General features: G+C 50.3%; 1 protein-coding gene across 1 annotated transcript in view; it reads right to left on the reverse strand.

Annotated features, from left to right (window-relative positions):
* Window positions 1–14,171, reverse strand: part of Vil1 (villin 1) — a 27,333-nt gene that overhangs the window by 11,941 nt on the left and 1,221 nt on the right. The window contains exons 2-12 of the mRNA XM_055616303.1: window positions 9,460–9,545; window positions 8,717–8,791; window positions 6,241–6,437; window positions 5,193–5,301; window positions 4,959–5,069; window positions 3,705–3,907; window positions 3,411–3,489; window positions 3,155–3,253; window positions 1,997–2,150; window positions 1,276–1,376; window positions 1,053–1,190 (exon numbers count right to left, since the gene is read on the reverse strand). Of these exons, the coding sequence (XP_055472278.1) occupies window positions 1,053–1,190; window positions 1,276–1,376; window positions 1,997–2,150; window positions 3,155–3,253; window positions 3,411–3,489; window positions 3,705–3,907; window positions 4,959–5,069; window positions 5,193–5,301; window positions 6,241–6,437; window positions 8,717–8,791; window positions 9,460–9,534 (1,341 nt within the window). The 5' untranslated portion in view covers window positions 9,535–9,545. The remainder of the gene's footprint in view (window positions 1–1,052; window positions 1,191–1,275; window positions 1,377–1,996; window positions 2,151–3,154; window positions 3,254–3,410; window positions 3,490–3,704; window positions 3,908–4,958; window positions 5,070–5,192; window positions 5,302–6,240; window positions 6,438–8,716; window positions 8,792–9,459; window positions 9,546–14,171) is intronic.

The raw sequence follows: 14,171 nt of genomic DNA on the forward strand, positions 1-14,171 counted from the left end.
AAGAAAAGAAAAGAAAAGAAAAGAAAAGAAAAGAAAAGAAAAGAAAAAGAAAAGAGAGAGAGATTGCGTGCACATGTCATGGTGTAAGTATTTAAGTCCAAGATTTTTAGGAGACATTCTCTCCTCCTCCCACATGGGTTCTACATGATGTGATGTGATGGAACTCACAGACTTGACAATTACTTTTACTCACTGAGCCATCTCTCCGTTCATCGAATTTCTTTTTATGTTTTTCCTTTTGAGATGGAGTCTTACTGTGTATCACTAGATGTCATGGTCCATGCTATGCAGAACAGTCTAGCATGAATTCACAGAGATCAACCTGCCTCTGCCTCTGCCTTCTGGGTGCCTAGACTAAAAGCATGTACTCCTACACTAGGCCTCACACAATTTTTTTTTTTTTTCGGACTGGGTCTTATATATCCCAGGCTAGTCTGGAACATACTATATAGCCTAGGACGAACTTGAACTTCTGATCGCCTTTACTCCACACCTCTTGAGTGCTGGGATTATAGGTATTTGCTACCATACCAGGTTTGATGCAAGGCTGAGGACTGAACCTAGGGCTTTGTGTATATTAGGCAAGAATTCCACCAACTGAGCTACATCCCCAGCCATCTCGAAATCTGGCTTGGCTGGACCCATAATATAGCCTCCGCTTCAAGCCCACACTGAACACAACCAAAACCTAACCCCAATAGACTATAATTAGGCCCCTATCCCCAACTCTAATCCTTTCCCAGCCCATCCCTGGCTCACCTCAAACCCGGGCCTGGCCCGAAACATACTACATTCTTCCTGCTCCAGAGAAATACCACACAACTCACTCCCTGTACCCAGACATCTGACACAGAGTCCACATGTAGAGGAGGCGACGGGAATTAGAAGAGAGCCCCAGAACCAGAAGGAAAGAGTTCTGAGTGGCAACGATCTCAGATGGAAAAAGCCGGAAGACGTGAGTTCCCCACTTCCGGGGCTACTCAACCCATGGGCAGTGACAGATTCGGGAGAGCTGAGCAGCTGTGCTGCAGGTGGGGTGCGCCGGCCCTCACCTGCCAGATATACAGCAAGTAGTGTTGCTTCTCGCCGATGAGGTAGGTGTAGAGGAGCAGGTAGCAGTCGCCGCCATAGAAATGGCCCAGCCACTTGGAATCCACAGGCACCAGCTCCAGGTTCTCGATGCGCCACACCTGGGACCAGAATTAGCCCGTGTGAGGTCCAGACCGGGTTCCAGCACCCCTTTTACATCAACCTTGCCCTCCTCCCCACACTCACCTGCACGTCCCCGCTCCCATCATCCACCATTTTCTGCTGGGCAGCCACTTGAGGCTGGACGTGCATGGACGTGGCGTCAAACTTCACCTGCTCCACCTTGGCTGGAGAGAGGAGGACACGCACTGTCACTAGCTGAGTTGCGCCACCTCCTCACTACAGTCCTGAGTGCCGGCTGGTGTTCGTAGACCCACACAATAGATGACTCGACTAAAGCCAGAGAGGTCACACAGGCCAACGGTAGAGAGCTAAGTTACCATTTCATGCTTCTAAGGCATTGACCTAATCAGGCTCCTGGGGAAGCCACTGAAGACAAGCGCGAGGGTCAAGAACAGAGCTTTATTTAGTCTGACTCTCTGACTCTCCACTTGGCCTGAAGCCCATGATGATGGAGACTTCACACTGTCCCTTCGTTTGAACTCCTTCCCCAGTGTCGGCCATATCCTTAACCTCACTCAGCAAATAGTCTGATGAGAAGGGTTTGGTTTTTCGTTGTTTTGTTTTGTCTTGGTTTTGATTTCCAGGGAGGCTCAACCCCATCCCACATAAAGACAAGTCAGTTTTAGCTCGCTCTGTGTGTATGTGTGTGTGTGTGTGTGAGAGAGAGAGAGAGAGAGGTAACTCCTGAGCTTCTTTGTCTTCTGGGCTCTCAGTCCATTAACCAGGGTTAATGTGAATGGAAGAGGGGCATTAGGAAGGGAAGGCAGGAAGTGTGGGTTCTCACCCACAGAACCCACTGTGTGGGTTTTGCCCAGGCCTAAGGTCCGATTGGGCACCGTCCACTTCTGGAAGAGCTGCTGGAAGATGGCTGACTCGGCTCCATCATTCTGCACCTCCACCTGTGTGCTCAGCGGATACTGCTTGGCCTTGATGAAGTTCTGGGAAGAGAAGGGGCTCTCTGGAGGCTCCCACTCTGCACACCCCCATTCAAGCCAAAGCCTGGCCCTAACCCTGAACATGCCCAGCTCCAACTCCAATGCCGACCCCAAACTTAACCCGACTGACCCTGTCCAATTAAGGTCAAACCTGCTAATGTCTCAAACTCTCAACTCAACCTGACTCTAACACTGACCCCAGACCTAACTCTGATCCCAACAGATCTGACCCCTTCCTAAACTATACCTCAGTTCTAATTTTAGTGCCCCTTCCAATCCAACTCTGACTCCAGACCTGTACCCTGACTAGGCCCTGGCCCCAAGCCCACTGAATAGCCAATTCATAAACTAAGCTCTTGCATGGAGAAGTGACACCCAATATCCCAAGGAGGCCTAGATTTGGCTGGCCGGCAGCTCACCCACGTGCTGAGAACCACAAAACTGATGACATTGTGGTCCTCAGCCCCCAACAACTGGGTCCATCCGCCCCCAGCCCTGACCTCCCAGAATCTTCTTGGGACTCTGCCTAGTGCTATGGCCCAATCTTAGTCCCTTTCTGCTGCTGCTGCTGCTGCTGCTAGACCAACAGTTCTCAACCTGAGGTCGTGACCCTGTTGGATTTGAGTATCAGATAACCCACATATTAGATATTTACATTACGATTCATAACAGTAACAAAATTATAGTTATGAAATAGCAATGAAAATAATTTTATTGCTGGTTGGTGGTTTATGCCTCTAATCCTAGCACTTGGGAGGGAGAGACAGGCAGATCTCTGTGAGTTCAAGGCCAGCCTGTTCTACTAAGTGAGTCCGGGACAGCCAGGACTCTGTTACACAGAAAAAAACCCTGTCTCAAAAAAAAAAAAAAAATAAAATAAAATAAAATAAAATAAAATAAAATGAATAAGAATTTTATTGTTGGTGGTCACCACAACATGAAAAACTGCCTTAAAGGGTTGTAGCATTATGAAGGTTGAGAACCCCTGTGCTAGACTCTTTCCTTACCAAGGCCTGGCTCATGGCTCCGCTTCTCTCCTGGGCATTAGCATTTTTCCCCTTCCACACGAAGATCTTCACGCCTCCCTGGTCCAGGATGTAACAGTCCTAGAAGAGTCAGGAGAGAGAGAGAGAGAGAGAAAACAAAACCAAAACCAAATGAACCTGCGGTGCTGGGGAGCTAGGCTGTGCCAGTTTTCTCCCCCTAAATCTGCTTTAGCATCTTACGGGTGCCCCTTTCTTGGGGTCCTCCAGACCCACTCACCTCATGGCTGAGCAGGTCCTGTGTGAGTGGCCGGGTGGCAACTTCCCTAACCACCAGTTTTCCTTCTGAGTCAGATACGCTGCAGGACAAGACAAGGTATGGATAGGCAGTGCCACTGGCAAAGCACCCTACCCCAGGAAGCCCCCAGCACCCCAGGAAGCCCCCAGCACCCCAGGAAGCCCCCAGCACCCCAGGAAGCCCCCAGCACCCCAGGAAGCTCCCAGCACCCCAGGAAGCCCCCAGCACCCCAGAAGCCCCCAGCATCCCAGAAGCCCCCAGCACCCCAGGACTCACTGGTACAGCTTGAGTGAGGCCTTAACTGCCGGCTCTACCACGGAGTCAGAAATGGCCGCCTTTAGTTCCTTGCGCTGGCCCAGCACGTGGTTCATGATTGCCATCAGCTTTGGGGAGTCCCCTTCATTCTCCCCATCCACCAAAGCCACGTAGGTGCGCCCGCCCCGCTCCTGGTCTCGGATCTCTTTGGCCAAGGTCATGCCCTGCAGGAAGGCCACACATGACCCATGAAGTTAGCAGCAGACAGGGTAGTAGCCGGGCAAATTCCACCCCACCCCAAAGATCTACAAGGGGTGGAGACAAGGCTTTTCAGGTGTGTGAGGAAACAGTTGGAATCGATGGGAAAGTAGATCTCCTCATAGGTGGGCAGGGGGCGGGGGCAGGGGTGGGGAGGAGTAACGGTGCCTTGAGGTGGTCTTGCTGGGCCTTTAGCTTTTGACACTGTTGGAAATTTGTGGTCTTCCTTCATGGTTTTGTACCACAGCTGAACCTCAAAGATCACAGTCCTATCCTCAGTCTGCCCAAAGCACGCACACTCGCAACGCACACACAAATTCACATGTACATGTCTATACACTTACACATGCACACACATAGCTCAGTTCCATAAAAGCTCACACAAGCGTGCATAGGCACACCTAGTCCCATGGGTGCCAGCTTTTGTGTGCACACACACTATGGTTTATGCTTTTAGCCCAAGCCCCCTCCCTTCCTGGGCTCTCTGGAGTACCGGGGCCCTTTCGGACGGCAACATCTGTGTGCTGCCTGCTCAGCATGTTCCTAACTGAGCTGATGGACTCTGCTGCGCACCTTCCCGCCCCAGCCCCTTTGCCTCGCCTCCATCTGGTCCCCAAAGCCTTCCGTATACTCAGTACCACACTCCTCCAGTAATCCTTCCTGTGGGGTCTTCCTTCCCCGTGTGACTCTTTGACTAGACTGCCAGCAAAGCTCTGCCCACTTCATCCATCCCTGGGTCCCCAAGGCTGAGCCTGATGTCTGCCATACACAGGCATGGTCCACCTTAAGGGTTAGTCACAAATACACACAGCAGCATGCCTCTCTATGTACATGAAGACTCAGGTCTACCTTCACACGCTGTCCTGTTCCCAGAAGTGCCAGAGAGAAGTCTGTGGGATGGGAGTGGTTGGTTGTGGGGGGACAGAGTAGAGGTTTGATGGGGGGCAGGTGACGCTAAGGCTGCTAAAGCAGGTAGGGCGTGTTGAATGCAGAGATGAGGGGCACTGTCAGGGTTACCCGGAGTCTCTCCATGTGGTTACTCTCTGGCCCATTCCACTGGATGATAAGCTTCCCAAGGTCCAGCAGGAAGACGTCTCCTCTGTTGAAACTCTTCCAGGACATCTCCACCTAGAGGGCACAGGGAGGTCCAGAGCCCACTGAGGGCCTACACATCAGACGCACCTCTATCCACTCTCCCTTCCCTCACCCCTCGCTCAGTTCCTAGGCAGTGTTCCGGCTGGGCCTGCCCACCTCTCCAGCCATCACATTCCTCTTGCCCTTGACATGCAGCAGTCGCCTGACATCGCTGGAGTTCGTTTCCACGTGCTTCATGCCAGAAGCCACGCCCCCTTTCCGGATCCTGGGAAAGAAAGGAAGGCTCACTCAAGGGCATTAGATGGTGGAGGCGTGTGCCCGGCTCCTGAGCTGCCTGGGGCCCTCTGAGGCCCCAGCTGGGACGGGCTGAGGCGAAGGAAGTCCTTAGGGTTCAAACATCAAGGTTACATTCGCCATCAGTGTCTTGCACGGGCCCGGTTGGCCTGTAGCATGCTGTTTCAAATGCCATGCCTTGTAGGTCTTCCTGCCGCTTGCCCTAACTCCCTGCCCTACAGAGGGGTCTACAGAGATAATCACGGTAATCTGGGGAGAAGAAAATGAGAATAAGGCCAGGGCCGCGGTGACGGGGCATTGAAGTGGAAAAAGGGAGATGCCATTGAAATGCTCAGAGAGTAACCTTGGGCTGGGTTATGGGCAGAAGAGAGCAAAACAGTAAGGGTAGGTAGGGACTGTAGCTGATAAGAGAGCTTCCATTTCCTACAAGGTGACGAAAAGCCTGCTTTTAGGAGCAGGTGTTTCCATGAGGAGAGTCAACAGAGCTTCAGGCTCTTCTGGGAGAGGGAGAAGGTATGCGCTGTGAGGGAAAAGCCCGATTAAAGAAGGAGCCGATAAAGGAGCCCTGCCTGAGTGGGCACCGAGCAGCACCTGTCCACAGGAGCCAAGGTACAGATCTCATAGGCCATAGTCATGGGATTTTAGAAGGGTCAAGGTTGGAGCAACAGCAGAAATAAGGGTGAGGAGCAGAAAGGTGGAGAAAACCCACCCAAAGCCATGTGGGCTCTCTAGAACCCCCACAGCTTCAGGCTCCTCTTCCTTCCTGGCCCAGGTCACCTCCCGCTGTCCAGAGTCTCTCACCCTGCCGACCTTGGTGTTCCTGTCTCCTCCGCCCAGCCCCCATGGGCTAGTCCCCACCTCTGGTGACCAGTCTCGGTGTCCTCCCCGGCCCCATCACACCCCTCCCTACACAAGGCCTTTCTTGAAGTAGCTTCGGAAAGTCTCGCTCTCATTGCCTTGGACCTCGCGGTGCTGGACGGCCCGGCCCTTCAGGTAGTCATCCATCTGTGTGGTATAGATGGCAGCTGCCCCCTGCTCATCCTGGGACGAATCCTGGCCGATCCAGTAGTGGATGTCGTAGGTGAGGGTGCTGCCGGTCTTGTGGATCTGGGGATGGGGGCGGGGGCATCTGTGTAGTGAGACCCAGGTTCCCACAGTCCCCTATCCCAGTCTGCATGGTTTCCCACGTGCCTGGACCCACGTGCCTGCTGTTGAGCCAGCTCAGTCACTCACTCTACTGATGGAGAATAGTGGATGGCTCTTCCGTCTCTGGACCTTGTTCTCATCTTGAAAATAGCTCATATGGGTTGGTACGTGTGGACTATCAAGTTGGTGAGGTTTGAGCAATCAAATGGATTACAATTGTCCCCCACTGTCTGTGAGGGAAAGGGGTGCTCTGTGATGTCCACGCCTGAGTTCCTTCTGCAAAATGGTGTGTGCTCTTTGTGTAAAATCCTCCCTCATGCTTAAAAAATGATGTGTTATATATGTATGTGCATGCCCATGAATATGCTATGTGTGTTTAAGGGCAGTTATAGGCATGCCCCGGTGTGTGTGTGTGTGTGTGTGTAGGTCAGAGGACGCTTGTCAGACACTTATGCTTGCTGAGCTATATCTTGTTGTTACTGTGGTTTTGGGGGTTTTTTGTTTTGATAGAGGCGGGATGACCTCTCACCTGATTTCTCTTTCTACCTCAGCGCTGCTGGGATTACAAGCCTGTATGCCAGTGCACTCACTCATGTAGGGCTAGGGATCGAACTCAGGTCCTCTTGGATGCAAGGTCATCACTCTACAATCTGTGCTACATCCTAGGTCTCTCTTAGACTTTACATCTCATCTGTAGGTGATTTGTTATACTTAATAGAAAGCAGGTACTGTCAAAACAGTTGGTACACTGCACTGTTCATGGAATAGTGACAAGAAAAAATCTGTTTAACCATTAACTACAGACCCAATTAATTTTTTAAAGATTTATTTATTATTTATACAGTGTTCTGACTGCACATGAGACAGCAGGCCAGAAGAGGGCACTAGATCTCACTGTAGATGGTTGTGAGCCACCATGTGGTTGCTGGGAATCGAACTTGGGACCTTTGGAAAAACAGCCAGTTCTCTTAACCTCTGAACCATCTCTCCAGCCCTCAATTAATTATGTGTGTGTGTGTGTGTGTGTGTGTGTGTGTGTGTGTGTGTGTATCTATATATTTGTGCATATCAGATCCCCCTGGAGGTGGTGTTACAGGTAGTTGGGAGCCAACCTACTCAAGTGCTGTGCTGGGAACTGATCTCAGGTCCTCTGCAAGAGCAGTATGCACTCTTAACTGAAGCGCCATCTCTCCAGCACCCCCCCCATACAATTTTTTCCAAATATTTTGATGTGTTGTTATTGATATCAATCTGTCAAATCCACAGGCATCCCGTATACACAAATACCTGCTGCATGCACAATTTTTGTATAAATACATACTAGCTATTTTTTAAGATTGGTTTATTTATTATGTACAAGTGTTCTGCCTGCATGTACACCAGCAGATCAGAAATGGCCACCAGATCTCATCATAGACAGCTGAGAACTGAACTCAGGACCTTTAGGAAGAGCAGCCAGTGCTCTTAACCTCTGAGCCATCTCTCTAGCCCCCTATAAAAGCCGTAACAGGAGGCTTGGCTTTTCACTTAACAACGAGGATGTGGTTAACATGGAGACTCAGGATAGGCAAGAGGGACGGACTCAGTGGGTGAAGGCACTTGCAGCCTAGCTGGCCTGAGTTTGATCCCTGGGACTCACAGAGATGAAACATAGAGAACTGACTCCTGCAAGTGTACTCTTTGGCATGTGTGCAACCATACATGTAAACACACATGCACATGTATAACAGAGGCGTGCACAGATTCACAGAATAGATAGGTATGTGTAATTTTGAAGAACTTTAAAAGTTAGAAGCAGATCAATACAAGGAGAGCACAAATGTCTTTAGTAGTATAGGGAGTGCCAGGATGTGCGAATATCAGGTAGGGGTCCAAAGATGACTGTGGGTTTTAGAGAGACAGGCCAGTGCCACTGCAGCTGAGTTCAATCCCTGGAACCCGCATAATGGTACAAGCAGAGAATGGGCGCCCCCAAATTGTCCTCCTACTGTACACCCTCTCCATGACACATCTCACACACACACACACACACACACAATGATAATAAAAGGTGGGCCAACCCAGGCTGAATGAGCTTAGAAAGGGCTTTTACAAACATCTCTGAGCCCTGTGGAGCCCCTCAGCTGGGCACCTGGGCACTCTTGTAAACACTGGTTAATGAAGCCTCTCACCACCACTCCCCGCTAATACCCAGCAGGCTTTTCTCTCTGTTCAACCCCCTCCTGGCCTGACCCACTTACAGCCAGGACTACGTAGCAGTCACCATCGAAGAAACTTCCAAAGGTGTTGGAAGGAACAGGCACCATCTGCATAGCCTGAGGAGAGAAAGAGATCACAGTGGACATGGTGGCAGACCTGGAGTCCCACCTACCCAGGGGACTGAAGCAATAGGACTGCTTGGGTCCAGCCATTCTAGGCTGTTATGTGCTGTGGACATGATGAGGCACCAAGTTTGGGGTCAGTATAGTGGCCTCCCAGGAACAGGACACTATCAGGTGACTGAAGGAATGGAGAAGTCACAGGAGGTGCCAGAGCCACCAGCTGGGAAAGCTGACCAGGGGATGGATGTGTAGCAGGATGGGAGTTGGCAGTGCAGGATCCAACAAGGCTTGTAGAGAGATAGAGTCCTTACTGGGTGTGGCCCCAGATTCCTCCCACGGCACCACAAAATAAGTTAAATCAAAAAGATCAGGGTCCAGTTCATGAAAGGTGGGGAAAAGGGACAGGGGGAGGAGGGGGCAGTGGTGGAAGTCAGAGAAGAAATAGCAGAGAAAGACAGGGCCAATAGGCACGAGGGAGTAGAGGAAGGCTAAAGGCGGATGAGGATGAAATGGCGAAAAGAGGTCAGGGAGGGAGCAGGGGTGGAGCTGGAGCTGGCTGCAGATGACACCAGCAGTGTGCAGTGTGCCCTGGAGGAGCCAGGGCAATGTCAGGCTTCATCCACCCTCCTGAATCCCAGAACTCCCCTCCGGTCAGAACTCACCTCGATCCTCCATATCTGTATCCCTGGAGTGGTGATGTTGAGAGAACTTTTGACCTGGGTAGTCAGTTTGGTCATGGTGGATGAGCCTAGAGGAGAAGGCAAGGGAAAGCCATGGCCTTGAGATAGGAGTCTTGGGTGGAGGCCACAGGCTTGAGGCCTAGAGGAGGAAGAGAAGCTGGCTCCCTACTAGGGATCTTGACAGCTAGAGTTCAGTCTCCGCCCTTCCCACCAGCTTTGACCCTGATCCTCTCCCATTTTCAAATGCCTACAGTGGTTCCCTTAGTACCTATTACAATAGCCTGGCACTTACAATAGACCCCTCCCTCCATGTTTTTGAAACAAGGTCTTGCTATGTAGCCCAGGCTATCCTGTGTGCTACCCCACCCAACTTTAATACTCTTCTTTAGCTTCAATTCCCCCCCCCCCTGCTTTTAGGTTGCAGATATGCACCACTAAGCCTGATCTTATGCAAAGAAAACCAAACCAAACCAAATCAAACCAAACACAAAAATAGCCAGGGAGATCCTTCGGTTGGTGAAGTGCTTGCCCTATCCTCAGGGTTCATGATAAAAAGCTTCAAGCACACTTGGGGGAGGCAGAGGCAGGCAGATCTTTGTGAGTTCCAGGAGAGTCTAGTCTGCAAAGCAAATCCAGGTCAGCCAAGAATACAGAGAAACCCTGTCTCAAGAAAACAAACCAAAGAGCTTCAAGCAGTGGTGTACGCTTTTTTTTTTTGGACAGGGTTTCTCTGTGTAGTCCTGGCTGTCCTGGACTCCCTTTGTAGATCAGGCTGGCCTTGAACTCACAGAGATCTGACTGCCTCCTGAGTGCTGGGATTATACAAGCATACACCACTCAGCTGTGGTGTATGCTTGTGATCCCACCGTGGAGGAGGACACCAGCCTACCCCTGTGTCTCCCTGGCTAACCAGCCTAGCTGACTTGGTGGTTTTTAGTGGGTAACCCTGTTTGGGAAAAAAAAGGTGGTGGCAGACAGACAGACAGACAGACACACACACACACACACTAATATAATATAGTATAATATAATATTAAGATTTTAAAAGATGGATGGTACCTGAGGAATGACACGTCAGTTTGTTACACACGTGTGAGCACAGGCACTCACATGCACACGCAAAAAGGAAAAGGAAAAGAAAGTTGTCTCTTTGAAGTTCATAGACGCTCCGTTCACGGTAGTATCAAAGTGAAATCATAGCCTGGTCTACATCTCAGGACAGCCAAGACTACACAGATAAAGACACCGTCTCAAAAAAAAAAAAAAAAAAAAAAGTGTGGGGTTTGAAGTGGGGGGAGTTGGGGCCACAAATTTCCATCAGGAAATGAAACAGAGAGCCAGAAGATGGAGTATAGAAATGGCACATGCCCCGACACAAACTGTGCTAAGAGAAAGGAGCCAGTCATAAAAGAATGCATATTAAAACATCCCATTTACATGGACTATTCAGACAGGCAAATCCGTGGGGTCAGAGGCTGTGGTTATTATTAGGTCTGGTGAGAGAGAGCGGGGCACTAGTGAGCACAGAGTGGCCCACTGGGATGACAAGAAAGTGCTGGAACTGGAGAGCAGAGGGAGCTGCATAGGCCTGTGAATGGGTTAAATACCACAGGATCACCTGGACAAAACGGGGGCTGGGGCTGTAGCTCTGTAGCAGGGAGCTTCTTTAGCGTTCATAAGACTTGGAGTCCCACCCCCAGCTCCTAAATAAATAATAAATAGGACAGAATGGGTGTGGCGATGAACATCTGTCAATCCAGCACGGGGTGGGGGTGGGGGGGATGGGAGAAAGGACTGAAACAGAGATAGGGAAATGTAGTGTCAAACCAGCCTGGGCTACACCATGGATGGATAGATAGACAGACAGACAGACAATCCACCTTTTGAGCACTTTACCATAGGAATACACCAGCCTCACCAACATCCTCCAACCACTTGTGATGGTTGCCCAGAGCTCAGAGCTCCACCCCCATCCCTCATCGGCCTCCAGACTGGCTGGGATTAAAGGTATGCACCACCATGCTGTGATGTCCCCCACAAGGGCAGGGACCTTTTTTTTTTTTTTTTTTTTTTGCTTACTCAGTACTAAATCCCCTGCATTAAACTGGGTGTGGTGCTGAAAGCCTGTAATCCTAGTACTCATGTGGAAGCAGCAGGATCAGGAGTTAAAGGTCACCCTTGGCTACCTTGCTTGAAGCTTGGGCTACATAAGGTGCTGTCTAACAACTGGGTGTCAGTAAAACGGCTCGGTGGGAAAAGACACTCGCCACCAGCCTGGTAACTTGAGTTCAAGCCTCAGAACCCACAGGGCAGAAAAAGAGGAGCAACACCCAAAACTTGTTCTTTGACTGCCACAGGTGCGTGCTGTGGTAAGCACGTGCCCACATACATACGCAGTCAAGCAAGCTAATTTCCAAAAAGTGACTAATTAAACCTCCAGCATTTCCTACAATGCCAGCTCTCAGTTGGGTGAATGAATGAGCGAAGGAAAGCAGGGAGAGAGAGAGTAAGGAGAAAGGGAAGGTTTGGGTGGAGAGATGACAGGCAGAGAAAACCTGCCACCCTGCCAACCACCCTCCATTTGCTGGGCCGGCAGAGGCCTCCTCTTTCCAAGCTTGCCCTGGCTTTGCCTCTTTCTGTTTGGACCTGTAGCTGCGTTTGTCCCAGCTGCTGATCCGAGTCGCCTGGGAGCTTTTTAAAAATACTGCTGCTCCCAAGCTCAGAGCCTGCATCTCTAGGGGTTCTGACTTAATTAGACCAGAATGGGCCTTAGGGCTTGGATACTGTATTTCCACCAGAGATGAAGCCCCAGTCCTTTGAAAACTGGCCAGGAATCCTGGTATGAGCGACAGTAAGAATCACTTGCGTCTGGCTCTCAACCCTCCCCATCAGGATAGAAGCCACCCATTCTCCACGTGCCTGACCCAAGCTGAGTAAGGGTCGGTCACGCTCTGTGACTGCTCCTTGGCCTAGTGACTAAGAAGTGCAAGGTGGAGTGTCCCGCACTGACAGCCTCATCTCTCTAGCTAATCTCTCCTTGCACTTTGACTTTGAGTCATGTCTTGGACAATAAATGCTGTGGCCTTTACTTCTTGTAAACTCCCTCTTCTGAGCCCTGCCAGGTGGCTTATCTTAAGATGTTCTGCCCACTCTGATCAGCCCACCCCTTGGTGATCCAGGCCACCAATCCATCTTGGGTAGCTTGCTGTGGTTGCAGAAGCCCCATCTCCCCTGTTGATGGTCTCTAATATCAGATATGCCTTAGCATGAAGGGTTACACACACACACACACACACACACACACACACACACACACAAATACATACACACACCACACACACCTCTTGATTCAGCAAGAACGATTTGGGTACAAAGGACAATATTCTCTGTCTTAATCTAGGCATCTTTGTTACTGTAACCCTTTCTCTAGGACTCTCTTCTGTACCCTGTAGGTGACGAATATGGGCCATATCTTGGTGAGCTAGGAGCAGAGGTCTACCAGATGGACTGTCCTGGAGCAAATTGGCAGCAAAATGAACTACTGTTAGACACAGAGGTATTTACTGCCCATCAGGGAGGGGATAAAGACGTGTTGCCTCTCTCTGAAGAAAAGTGAGATTGGAGGCCCCCTACCTTCTGCCTCAACAGCCTAAATAGAGAGGGGACAGACTTGTTAGGGACAAGTGAGGGTAGCTGGTTCTGAGAGGTAGCCGGGTCCAACTCATGGGCACCTCCAGCCGATTTTGCTCCTGCCCACGTTGATCAGAGCAGACAGCTCTCCCTGACCCCAGAAGGACCCCCTCAGCTCTCCTGTCTCCCCTAAACTTCTCTCAACCTGCCAGCAAGGACCCTGGGGAGGAGGATATGTTCCTCAACTTGAACTCACTGGCTCACCCCTGGTCCCCACCCTTCTACAACCCTAGCTCTGGGAGGACACTCTTCACCCAGAGAACCAAGAGTCAGCTATGTCTGTAGAATCTTAGATGCGTCCCCTCTTGCCCTTCTGTCCCAACAGTCTGTCCACCAACACTCTTCTAACCTTCTCTCTAGCACTCTGCCTTTTAGAACAGGCTTGACTGTTGTGCTGATCCCAAGGCTGCACCTATCTCTGCTCTCCCACTTCTTTCACACTCTTCCAGACTCAATCAGGAAGACTTCCTCCAGGAAGCCTTCCCAGAATTCTTAGGCTGGCAAGGAGTCCTTTCTCAGGGCCCCACTATGTCTCACACTGAAACCTTTCTCATCCCTGACCACACAGTGATGAAAAGGCCTATTTATAAGTCTAAAGTTCCCCAAGCTCCACCATCTAGACAGGAGGGTTTTTCGTTTTGTTTTGTTTTTTGTTTTTCGAGACAGGGTTTCTCTGTGTAGCCTTGACTGTCCTAGACTTGCTTTGTAGATCAGGCTGGCCTCGAACTCACAGAGATCCACCTGCTTCTGCCTCACAGAGTGCTGGGATTAAAGGTATGTGCAACCATGCCCAGCTCAGGAGAAATATTTTTTTATGGTAGTGGTTCCTTTCTCTCTTTCTTTCTTTCTTTCTTTCTTTCTTTCTTTCTTTCTTTCTATCTTTCTTTCTTTCTCTTTCTTCCTTCCTTCCTTCCTTCCCTCCTTCCCTCCTTCCTTCCTTCCTTCCTTCCCTCCTTCCTTTCTTTCTTTCTTTCTTTCTTTCTTTCTTTCTTTCTTTCTTTCTT

This window comes from Psammomys obesus, unplaced genomic scaffold (genome assembly GCF_907164565.1).
Source record: "Psammomys obesus unplaced genomic scaffold, mPsaObe1.curated_primary_1811, whole genome shotgun sequence".
NCBI classification, from domain to species: Eukaryota; Metazoa; Chordata; class Mammalia; order Rodentia; family Muridae; genus Psammomys; species Psammomys obesus.